Here is an 11,609-nt window from a genome sequence, read left to right as displayed (position 1 = left end):
CTCCGGTGACACCAAGAAGCATGTACCCCAGCCTACTATTAGAGGTGTCTAGCACTCAATGTATCAAAGAGGATAGAACCGTTACCATGTTGGGCACAGCATTATGGCACTACAGCACCATAGGTCGTCTTAAAACAAAGCTAGATTCGTCTTTACTAATAAGCCAATCCGGCTAACCACCGCCCCATCCTCTCCCATCTCTTCTCTCCTCAACCCCCTTCCCGGCCGAGGTCAGAGTGCCGACTGAGCGGCCCCAATGACGGAATGAAGGACCCCCTGCAACCGGTCTCTCTCCGTCGCTATCTCATTCCTCTGCTGCCGCTCCTCCTCGACCCGCTGCTGGTCGCGGTCCCCCTTGGCCTCCTGGCGCGCCACCTCGGACTCCCGGCGCGCCGTCTCCACTCCTCGGCGGCCTTCAGCGCCCGCCGCGAGTCCGCCAATTCGCGGTGCTGGCGCCACGCGATCGCCAGGGCCAAGAAGATGCCTACAAACTGCACCACAACGCCTAACACGTCCAGCCCCAGAGGCATGTTGTTGTCGTTGATGTTGCTGGTGCTGGTGGTGCTGGTGATACTTCTTTCTTCTTCTCGCCGTGTGCGTGCGTGTGTGTGCAAGCTTGACAATACTTTACGTGCATGGTCAGCCAGGAACGCGAGGCTTAAATGCTAGACGACATTTGTCTAATTAACAGACTCGCAATTTCCTTCAGTCATTTAGTTGAGACGTAGCACATTGACGGGTTCCCGACTAATGTGGAGGGAGCACCTTCATATTCTTCTCCATGTGGTAACCCTGACCTCAGAGGCTGCAGGAGCGAGAGGCAAAAGTCTCAAGATGACTCTAAGTTCAATATCAATGCATCATCCCCGAATACGCCTGCCATTATGGTGTTGTTTTTTGATTTTCACTGCGTCCAAGGAGGAAGGAGCAGGACAGATATAGCCGTGAAGTACGGATTGTTTCCCATAAGGGCATCCGTTGCCAGCTTGTGTTCCCTAGTCACTGTGAGCCTACGCTCCTCTTGAGGTAAGTTCCTCTCAATCTGCCCAGATAGATATCGGTGTCGCTGTCTGTATATTGCGTTGTATATAGTCAATATCCTTGTATGTTGTGTTCCTATTATTTTCACACTGGGCACTCTAAGCCCGCACTCCTTCCTAATCAGATAGCAGTCTCGTGTCTTTGAGATGTAATATGGTGGGTAACAGCGTCATGTCACGGAGTGACCAATCTGCGGCTGGCAGGCTGAAGATAAGGAACTAAGACCAAGGAAAGGGGCTTGTGTTGGCCATATAGATAGGGGACACAAAACTAGAGGGTTTGTATAGGTCGTGGTGGTAATACTCTGAACGCGCTTTAGCGATGGGTTGCTTAGTTAGAATGAAATACAATCTACCAAACAATGTCGTTGCATATCTCAGTGATTTAATTATCAGAAGATAGATTGATTGATCGGTTCACTCAACTGACCGCTCTAGGGAGCGAAAGGGAGAGCGTGCATAGGCGTAGGCCCGGGAGGCGATAGTGAGGTATATACGTGGGAACAGGTCATGTTCTATTAAGTACATAAATATGGGGTATAATTACATGGGCAGACACTGCGGTCCGAAACGTCCTCTCTTTCTTTTGGCCTTGCATGTCATAGGGAGGAACTCAAATACAGTAGTCGTTATGCGGAGCTTGTCAACCGTCAAGCAAGTGACAAGATGGACAAGAGGAAAGCTGCCGCCCTCGAGAAGGTCGAGGAGGACTCGGTCAATACGACGGATAAGAGCTCGAGGAACCCTAAGTTAGTCTAGCACCCTTTTGAAATCTGAAGACATTAACGCCGATGCTATGCAGGATTAAAACGCTTAGACAAATCAGACTTGAGATGTTAAAACCTAGGGATCTTATAGTTAGCAACTAGAGGACAAAATGTCATGAAAAGCAACGGGAATGACGAACCTAATCTCATAACTTCCAGCTCGAGTCATGTACCGCACCCATTTTACACTCGAGTAGTTGCTCTTCTCAAATACCTTGAGATAGCGCACCAGCAGACCAGAGCTCGTAAACATCAACAGGCTAAAGTTCATACTCAGGGGCGGCCGACTCCATGCTTTTTGGTTGGTCATGCTGGTCAACTCGGCCTCTGCGCTCAGGACGAACTCGCTCTGGCCGGGGAAGCGGCCAATCTTCCAGACAATGTTGTTCTCGGACGGCTCGTACTTGGCTTTGCCCTGGGTGCAACGCTCCGTGATCCTAGCAGTATTGAGCGGCGTGGGAATGCGGACGACGACATTGGTGGCGAAGAGCTTGGAGCCAAAGTTTGCGCGCACGCCGATGCTGTACTCGACCTTTGTCTTGCCGACCTCGTTGACGATGGCGTGGACCTTGAACGGCAGGTTGACGTTTTCGGTGGCGCGGTAGCGCATCAGCTCGAACTCGCCGTCGGGCGGGATGAAGCTGATGATGCGGTCGCTGTCGAACTTGCCGAGCTTGACGCACTGGTGGAACTGGCAATCCTCGAGCGTGACGCTCCCGGCCGCCGCCTTGGTCGCCTTGCTCCCCATCTTGTTGCCGCTGGGCAGGCTCAGCAGCCCGTCATTGTCGAGCAGGAGGCGGTCGTTTAGGCCGAACTTGCACTCGGGGGTGCCGCTGAGGTAGGCGCGCATGATGATCTGGCCAGTGACGTCGGCGCGCAGCACGGCGCCGGTTGCGCTCATGAGAAGGTTCACGTCCTCGATGACGTCCACGAACGCCTCGTTCTTGCGGTATTTGACATCGGCCTTCCTCCAAGACAGGGCGCCCGTCGCCTGCATCGTGATCTTGGCCGAGTCCTCGATGGCGCGCTCCGACTTGACGCCCTCGGTCGTGATGTACATCTTGAGCGTGTCGGTCTCGGTGTTTTGGGGATAGCCGAAGTCGATGATCTCTGGACGATGCGGGTGGTCAGCAGGATGCCAGCGCAAAAGGAAAAAAAAAAGTGCCGGCAACACATGGTTGTGGTGACAAACCATCCAGGAGCTCATAGACCAGGACGAAGTTGTTCTTGACGGCTTCCTCGTCGAACTTGCCAAAGTAGCCGCGGCCCAGCTGGATCAGGCGGTAGAGGAATTCGAAGACGAGAGCGGCATTGGCGTTGCTCTTTGTGATGGCAACCAGGTAGATGTTCTCATGCTTGACATGGCTGAAGGTGGTGCTGCCGAGGGTCAGGATGGGCGAGCGGACCTGGGCGTTGCTGATGACCTGAATGCGGAACACGTCGGCGAGTCGCGGGCGGCAGTCATTGCGGAAGGCGCGGAAGATGAGGTTCTCGCCTTTCTGATTGAATATGAGGATGCCGGACAACATATTGGCGGGCTTCGCGTCGCGCACGGGACGGCCGGTCGGCAGGTCGAACGTAATGATGCGTGCGGCGGCTAAGGCCCAGTTTGCGCAGTGGTAGGGAGTCCAGGAGCGGGTCTCGCGGTGCGGAGCCGGCAGAATCCGCGGCGAGAACTGGGGCGCCGAGCAAGGGGTTAACGTTAGTTGCAACCTCTCTGCACGCGAGTTGGCATGGGTCCATTGCACCCACAGCACTCTTGCCATTCTTGTCTTCCCCATGCGCTCTGACGGGAACGCTGAACGCTGGGGCCGCTAGCACCGGCCCCGCCAAAACCGACCAGCAGAGGGACGCATTTTGCTAATTCAGCTTACTTGGGAGGGTTGGCGGAACATTGAGAACTCTCTTGACGGCTGCAGTGCTAAAGGGCCCAAGATCGTGAGTTTCGGCTGCACGTGGCCTCCGGTCACACAAATGAAGGAAGCCCACGGACCTTAGCTGCTATCGCAGATCGGCGCTGGCTGAACCAAGTGCACACGGCGTCCATTCACCAGCAGCCAGCAACGTCGGGTGATGTCATGGGGCAGCACTTTGGGTATTCGTTGTAAACTTGTAATTAAGTCGGCCCTTGGGCGAGAGCTCTCGAGAGGAGAGGATAAACCTTATGAGCTTCGAAATTTATTTCGTAGCACATCTTTCAAGACTAAAATATTTTCTCTCTCCCCTCTTCTTCGTCCAAGTATCCTTGCCTTGGTTTGTGAGGAAACGAGGAAACTATTAAGAAGGAAAAAGGTGACTCGGAACGCTCAAGATGAGAACCTCGGACGCTGGTGGAGAGTTCCTCGAGGTGACCAAACTCGCACCCGTCTTTCCGTTCATCTGCGATGGACTGTGCCGAGATGATCAACGAGAAGGAGCTTAGGGTACGTAGAGCGCAGCGAAGAGAGGCAAAGCAAGATGTTGCATATGCGTAGTTGCTAACGCTGTCTCGTCGAACATCGCAAGGATTCGTCCTCGCAACCCTAGTCTCAACTGTGATCAATCTCTACGACCGTCTTATTGAACAGCGGCGGCAAGAGAAGTTGGACCGAGGTCAGAATAAGAGAATCAAGGAGCTCGAGGAGCGGCTGAGTGAAGCCGAGGAATAAAAGAAACGGATCAAGAACGGAAGGGGGGGGGGGGGAGGGGATGATGCAGGTCCCGGGTGGCAGCGCAGACGACGGGCTCAGGACTACCTTGCAGCAGAGCGGCAAGATGGTTCAGAACGAATACGACCGTCACTTCGCGAACTTAGGTCCCAGGTTTGCTCAGGGCGACTGTAAGTCTCTCGGGTCACGGCTGGCTGCTAGCAAGACGGAAGTGAGCACGGCTACTAATTAACCGGAACATCCGATGATGCCTCCAGTGGTGGCCCAAACCCAGATTCAGAGCCAGATATCATTCTTCTCCAAGGCAGCGTCATCAAACTCCTCGAGGAAGCCCTCCTTACCGGCGGGATGCCCGACATCAACTGTCTCTACAATATCTCCGAGTTTGCAGGTGACGGAAGCATCCGAGCACTTCAGGGTATTACTGACAATATCAACGCCTGTTGGAATCGGCGCCGATACCGCGACGACCAAGAGGCCCTGTCAGGAAGACCTCGTCCACTCCCTCGCTCCGGGAGGACTCAACGACCTCCGGCTGAAGCTAATTACCCGCGGTCTCAACAGAACCCACCGAGCAACAGCGACACCAGTCCCTTACATTGCCGCTAATATACCCAAGAAGCGCAACATGTTGCTTGAAGGTCATTGGACAGCTTTGTTGCCACCGAGCACACGTCGACGGTTTGCACGGCATGTGGTGCGGCATTTGGCGGGCGAGAGGGAGAAGGTGGTTGTCGGTCTTGGAGGGTAGAGAAGGAGGTGGCTGTTCGGCGTCGGGGTTCGGAACGGGCAGATCGCCGATATACTTCGGGCAGAGATGGTGAGTCTGAGGCCATCATGGTCCGGACGTTCCTCTTGACCAGGCGCTTCATCTTCAAGTGTCCTCGGGAAAGGCCCGGGTACGCGTGCTACCCGTGTTTGCTTCACCGGGACTGTGATACTCTCTGTGCTTCGGAGGAGGGTCTAGTGAGCCACGAAACAAACAGTCATAGCATAGCCGAGTACGAGGGCGACTCGGACATCAGAGAACTGAATCAGACTCTGCCTTTTTGGTAGCAGGCCGGCCGATAAAGAGGTCTTTGTGTGTACAGAGCTAGTGGTCTCAGAACACGGCGGGACTGCGAATAGGGTCATTCGTTGGTCTCCCGGCCATCAGCAACTTCGAAATGAGCAACATTCACAACTGTGACTTCAGCTTTCATTGCATATGTCGGGTGTCCATTCATAACATGGTTGATCAGACTAGACTTCGAATAAATCTCCGGTAGTTACAGACTTCTAATGAAGAATGGATTTGAAATCGGTAAAGCAAAAAATAAAAAAATAAAAAAAATAAAAAAAGATTAATCGCAACTCTATCACAGGTTAATAAACACCCGACCGCCTGCTTATTTTTTAATGACCCCTGCCAGCCGAATCCTCAGTGACTAAGCCGCCAGTTCCTGCCGCCCAAAAACCTGTTTTTCCTCTAATTATTTTTTGCTTTGTTTTCTCGTGCAAAGATGCAAAGGTGCTGCTCCTCAAACGTCGCTCATGGATCTCTTGGAATGCTCATGTCCCGACTTTTCCGAGCTGGACTGACCCTTCAATACCGCCTCCTCGCCCTTCTGGCTGATGAACGTCGCCTCGACCTTGTGGATGATAGCCTCGCGAATCTTATCTTCGTCCCGGCTCATCCACACGGGCCAGCCGGAGCTGGAGAGAGGCCAGAGGACGCGGTTATCGATGGATTCCATCCATTCGCTGCTCTTGGGCTTGGGAAGGCTAGCCATGATATCCATCTCGGACGCGATTTGAGCGCAGTACGCCTCGAGCGGGAGGTCATTGACGTCCTGTCCGAAGGGGTTCTCGATTTCGCGGCCGATGAAGAGGATGCCGAGGATGATATACGCGGCTACCACCGTGGCCGGGATCGTGATCCAAGTCTGATCGCCAACTGTCGCGAGAAGCTGGAACGGCAAGACCAGGATGTACACCCACGTGATTTGCGCAATGGCGATCGAATAGGCGATGGGCAGAGGGGTATTCAGCACGCGCTCCGTCCCTACCAGCACGTCGTTGAGGGCGGCAATGTTATTGTAGGCATTGGTCTGCTGCATCGGGACGGGGAGTCGGCCAGAGAGGGCCAGTTCGTCGACATAGCTGGCGAGGTACGAGAGGATCTCGAGCGGCAAGTTTCCCAGGGGGCGGCCGGCTTTCTTGACGGCCTTGCGCGGGTTGCTCTCGGCGAAGGAGACGCCGAGGTACTCGCCCACGCTCTTGAAGAAACCGTGGCGCCTGAGTGTTCGCTGAGCATTGTCGTGGTCCTCCTGGGTCGCGGCCTGAGCGAAGGTGCGGAGGTGGGAAACAAGGCTGGAAATGTCCTCGTAGCATGTGTACGGCTCGAACCGGAGCCTGTGCTTGAGCGCGACCGAGAACGCGACGATCAGGTTCATGGCCGTCAACCGCTCGAGCACGTCTCGCCTCTTGTATTCCTCCTTCTGATCCTCGGGAACGTCACTGCGCTCGGCCGTGTGCAGCCAGAAGGTGCGCCCGAGATTCTGACTTGCCAGGATGAGCTGTGCCCAGTATTTCCGGCCCTCGGCGTAGCGTTCGTATGCTGTGGAACTGCGGAACGAGAGCCCCAGACCGACCACAAAACCGAGAACGGTAAGCAGAACGCTGCCGATGCTGACTGTTCGCGTCGAGTCAGGTCAACAATCCGAGACATAGACTGAGGAAATGGTGAGGTTGGAACTTACTTGGAGTGACCAAGACGTGAATACACGTAATCCAGGTCGACCACATGGCAACAGCGAGCAGTGGGAGGATAAGCTTGGGCAAGATGCTCCCGTGCATCTGGAGGAAGATGGGCCATTTCGAGTGTTTTTGGATGTCACGGGGCCCGGTCTATGCCACAGGGATTGTTAATAACAGGCGGAAAAAAAAAGGGAGAACCGGGGACCGAGTTAGTTTCGTACAAAGTAATCGTCAATCTCCAGAGACGTGTTCTTCCGGCTGAAGGGGTTCGGCGTGATGAGACGCGGAGATGTCAAGGAAGCGATCTCCTCGCGAGGAGGGTTTTTCGTAGCGTTGCCGTTTGTCGTGGCGCCTTGCGTGTTGATGACGAGGTTCTCGGCGGGACCATGATGACCGCCACCCGGAGCACTGGGAGCATGAGCGTTCGGGGCTACAACAGCACCGTGACCTCCTTCTTCGGCCATGATGCTGCCTTCAAGGATCGACGAGCGGTTGCTCCCGCTGATGGGAAGGACACCCGGTAGTTGAAAAAGAAGGTGCGGTTTAATTAGGTGCCGTAATTACCCAATGAAAAAAGTGGGAGCCGGAATGATAAGATAGCTGTGGGCAAGGATGGGAAAGAACAAACGAGGGACACTGTAAAAGAGAACTGAAGAAACAAGAAAAAATAGATAAAATAATGTTGAAAAAAAGAAGATGGTGTGAGTCGCCGTCAAAGCGCGGACACGGACACAAAGGCGTTCTATTTTCTAACACGGGTATCCCCTGCCAAGCACTCGGGGTTCTCTTCAAAAGGTGCGAGTTTCAGGGGCCAACGGTCGCTGCGCCACGTGGTTCTAGGCTTTGCGAAAGCTTTTGCTGAAACAGATCTTGTCCAACGGGGAGCAGCGAGCTTACCTGACCCCAGTACCAACCCCAGACCATTGGGTGTTGCCTGGCCTCGTGTCGAACGTCGAACGGATTCGAGGACCACCGGAAATGTCGCCCGGACCCCTGCGTCATCTTCATCCGATTCTGCGATTGGATGTGCGGAAAAAACATTCTGCGCCTGGGGCCCATTCTTGCGTCCCCGCCGCGGAGAACAATGCCGCTTTTTTGATGCTGTTCCGCGATGAGCAGGGGTCTGCGGCGCGATCTCGAAAAGTTCCTGCGCAGCCACAGCCCCGAACACATGCACGTCTAGCCTGCCCTCCGCTGCGCGATGGATACACTTCGAGATGGAATACCCGGTAGTTTACGCTCCAGAGTTAGTGTAGGGTACGGATTACACTTCTAGTCATCATTTGTGCTGTCAAACCAGTTGGCTGATCGCGCCAGTCCCCCGATCGCTCGCGGCAATAGAGCGGCACCACCCGCGCCAAGAGGCCTAGCCCAACGGCGTAAACCGGGTGTGGACCCACCAGAGGCCTTTGGCGCCAGCGCACTCCACGACGGAAATGACAAGGTTCGTATGGCGAATATTTTGCGACTCTACGGACTACACTAGCCATCCTTCGTGCTTGCGGAGAGTGGTCATGTTTCTTCATGTACTGTACGAGGTAATTACACATACACTACGGAGTAAACTACGTCCGTATACACTACTGTGTAGGCCCTTGACCGGAGTTAGAGGTGCAAAATTGGGCACAAAAGCACTGTGACACACTGTGACAAAGCTGGCTGATCTTTAGCATCAAGGCAGCTACACAAATGACCAGCCTACCGAGGAAGGTGTGCATGAACTGTTGGGTTCCGTCTCCTTCCACCATCACCACTCGCCTCGCCATCAGTGTTGGAACCTCCACCTAGGATCATCATCACCGCTCCAATCTTCCAACTCGCCCACTTCTTTGACCTCGGGACTAATTGCTGCCCGCCTCTCATTTTCCCTCTTGAGCAGGAAGTACAGCGCCGATGAGACGACAATTTCGCCTACCAAGTAGCCCAGGGCGAAGCTGTGACCGACAAAATAACGAGGGCCATCGTTGGCTCGATAGAGCTGCGTACCGAGGACGGCGCCGAGGTTGCCTATGCTGATTTGCATGGCGTTGGCAACGGCTCGCTTTGTCTGGCCCGAGACGTTGATGGCAGGCCATGACAGGGCCAGTGCCGTCGCCGGGTAGATCCCCCCGGCGGCGAAGAACGTACCCAGGTACGACACGCCCGGCCGGTTTGTGGGGTCCGAATTTGTCAAGAGAATGATGTACCCGATAATGGCAAATAGTGACGACCCGATCAGGGGAAGGGCACGCTGCCCTGTCCGCTCCGAGACCGTTGCAACGGCCAGGGTCGTGATGAAGGCCAACGCGTAAGGGGGAATCGTCAGCAGCTGCGCGCTCGCCGCCTCATAGCCGAGATCTTTGATAATTGTCGGCTGGACGGTGACCGGGCTTAGTTAGCCTGCATAATTACGTTCAGGAGAACATCCGGGGGGCGCTGCTGATTGATTACGTACCAGAAAGAGGGAGAAGGTATACAGCGGAAGACTCATGGCGTGGAAGCTGAACCCATACAGCCAACATTTTGGATCGAGTAGCGCCTTGTTCACATTGCCCCATGTGAAGCGCTCGTCGCGGGTTGCGTCACTGTCTGCTGCGAGGCGCTGTAGTATAAAACTGCGCTCCTTATCCGAGAGGAACCCAGCCGTCTCGGGGTAGTTGTGGATGAACCAGTAGGCGGTGATAGCCACGACTACGGTGGCAATACCTTCCTGCAGCTCGGTTAATCGGGAAATCTCCTGGATTGCGTGCACCAGAGCAGACTCACGAGGATGAAGATCCATCGCCAGCCATTCTCCCATACGACGCCTGCCATCTTCCCGATTCCCTATCCGATTCAAAGTCAGCATGTTACGCCGTCTCTCTCTCCGGCATGATCACTCACGTAGGCGAGGATGCCACCGAAGGAGCCTGCCAGGGCGGCGAAACCGAAGAACAGCGAGATGCGGAACTGCCTTTCCCGTCTCTGATACCACATGGAGAAGTAATAAACCACTCCGGGGAAGAGGCCGGACTCGGTCACACCCAGGAAGAAACGGGCGATGAAGAAGCCCGTCAGGTTCTGGACGATGCCCATAAGGGTGGCTACGACACCCCACGCGATGGTCAAGGTGGGCAGCCAAAACCGAGGCGTTGTCCTCTTGAGAATGATGTTGCATGGGATCTAGAGCGCACAAGTCCGCTTCCTGTTAGCTTGGTTTTCGACAAGACGGCGTCTCTGAGTACGGCAGCCGGTTACCTCAAACAGAACGTAACCGATGAAGTACAGCGTCAACCCGGTCAGGTACTGGTTCCCGGTCATGTGGAGGTCGTCGGCAAGACCTTCGATACGAGCGTTTCCGACATTGCTGCGGTCGAGGAACGAAAGAAGATACAAGATACCGACAGCAGGAAGCAGCCGCCAGTCAAGCTTCCGGAGCAGCGCCTTTTTGTCCACCGTCCCGGATTCGACCTCTTCCAGTTCCGATCCGGAAGACGGTTCCGGCTCGTTCTTCAACTTTTTGTTGAGTCCGCCAACGTTGGAATCATTTTCCGTCTGCAGAACCGGACCACCGGTCTCTGCCAGCTTACTTGGTGTCTCCGCAGACATGGTGAAGAGGGCGGTTGGTGAGGTGGCAGCAAAGTTATTGGAGTAATCTCGTTGTTTCCAAGCCCACGACCTCCGGCCTCTCTCTCCCTGGGAGACGCACCCCGGTCAATGGTGACAGAGAAGACACCTAGAAATCGGGGGAGTAACGGCCGGCCGCGGCTTGCAAGGCTGTACGCTGTTACCTACATACAAGAAGGATATAGCGCATCATCTTCCTCCGTGACGCTTCCTTTCCCTTTAAATATACATGGCCGCTCTTGCATGCGGACAAGTCGCCGGCCAAAGGTCCTGGACAGGAAGGGAGCAGCAGGCACTTTCCACAGTTCACGTTGGACCCTGGTGCAACTCGGTGCATGTTTTTATGGCTTCATTGCCGCTAGAATTGCGACATGGCGGTTCAGTCAACATCATTGGGCCGCAGCCCCCCACGCAGAGTTCCAAACGAGGGTTGGCCATACAAGGATACCAATCACGACATCGCGAATCCACGGTTTCGGTACTTGAAAATGTGAAATTCACCCGTGCAATCATGTGCGTGACACCTATATATGTAATTCGTACGCTACGGTGCCTTGGTGGCGACCGACCTACGTACATTCACTCCCTTAGTAGTGTATCTAAGTATGTGTGCAGGTACGTAATAGGTAATTAGTAATTACTGTGCTCCGAGCCCGTGGGGAAACGTGGCGAGCAATGATGATCATCAATGAACCGTTGAGAGTGGGGAGTTCAACGTCGACTACCTTGGGGAACTGTTACGGCACATACATACCTACCTGACCTAAGATAATAGGCCGTTCCACCTAGTGGTCGTTTCACCGCTTCGATGACTGAGAACCGTTAGGAAG

The 11,609-nt window shown here is 54.6% G+C and overlaps 5 protein-coding genes across 5 annotated transcripts; 2 read left to right on the top strand and 3 right to left on the bottom strand.

The window, feature by feature from the left end:
• Positions 1-1,531: 1,531 nt before the first annotated feature.
• Positions 1,532-3,336, bottom strand: MYCTH_80081 (uncharacterized protein; the record flags this gene model as incomplete). Its single annotated transcript, XM_003660990.1, has 3 exons — positions 1,532-1,883; positions 1,948-2,917; positions 3,000-3,336. 3 exons carry the CDS (start codon positions 3,334-3,336, stop codon positions 1,877-1,879), a joined length of 1,314 nt encoding a protein of 437 aa, XP_003661038.1. The 3' UTR covers positions 1,532-1,876.
• An 855-nt stretch (positions 3,337-4,191) lies between these two features.
• Positions 4,192-4,455, top strand: MYCTH_2124743 (uncharacterized protein; the record flags this gene model as incomplete). The annotated part of the gene is made up of 2 exons (XM_003660989.1): positions 4,192-4,234; positions 4,313-4,455. 2 exons carry the CDS (start codon positions 4,192-4,194, stop codon positions 4,453-4,455), a joined length of 186 nt encoding a protein of 61 aa, XP_003661037.1.
• A 43-nt stretch (positions 4,456-4,498) lies between these two features.
• MYCTH_2124742 (uncharacterized protein) lies at positions 4,499-5,511 on the top strand (the record flags this gene model as incomplete). Its single annotated transcript, XM_003660988.1, has 4 exons — positions 4,499-4,625; positions 4,713-5,202; positions 5,271-5,354; positions 5,448-5,511. The coding sequence occupies 4 exons, from the start codon at positions 4,499-4,501 to the stop codon at positions 5,509-5,511; spliced, it is 765 nt and encodes a 254-aa protein (XP_003661036.1).
• A 142-nt stretch (positions 5,512-5,653) lies between these two features.
• On the bottom strand, positions 5,654-7,954 carry MYCTH_2299976 (uncharacterized protein). Its single transcript, XM_003660987.1, has 3 exons — positions 7,416-7,954; positions 7,197-7,344; positions 5,654-7,129 (listed from the first exon to the last, which is right to left on the bottom strand). The coding sequence occupies exons 1-3, from the start codon at positions 7,656-7,658 to the stop codon at positions 5,976-5,978; spliced, it is 1,545 nt and encodes a 514-aa protein (XP_003661035.1). The 5' UTR covers positions 7,659-7,954; the 3' UTR covers positions 5,654-5,975.
• Positions 7,955-8,636: 682 nt separating this feature from the next.
• Positions 8,637-10,886, bottom strand: MYCTH_2299975 (uncharacterized protein). Its single transcript, XM_003660986.1, has 5 exons — positions 10,411-10,886; positions 10,057-10,335; positions 9,940-9,999; positions 9,629-9,883; positions 8,637-9,547 (listed from the first exon to the last, which is right to left on the bottom strand). The coding sequence occupies exons 1-5, from the start codon at positions 10,759-10,761 to the stop codon at positions 8,960-8,962; spliced, it is 1,533 nt and encodes a 510-aa protein (XP_003661034.1). The 5' UTR covers positions 10,762-10,886; the 3' UTR covers positions 8,637-8,959.
• Positions 10,887-11,609: the final 723 nt, after the last annotated feature.

This window comes from Thermothelomyces thermophilus, chromosome 2 (assembly GCF_000226095.1).
Source record: "Thermothelomyces thermophilus ATCC 42464 chromosome 2, complete sequence".
Lineage (NCBI taxonomy): Eukaryota > Fungi > Ascomycota > Sordariomycetes > Sordariales > Chaetomiaceae > Thermothelomyces > Thermothelomyces thermophilus.
Note: the sequence above shows the minus strand (reverse complement) of the source record. Positions and strands in the feature narration are given on the sequence as shown.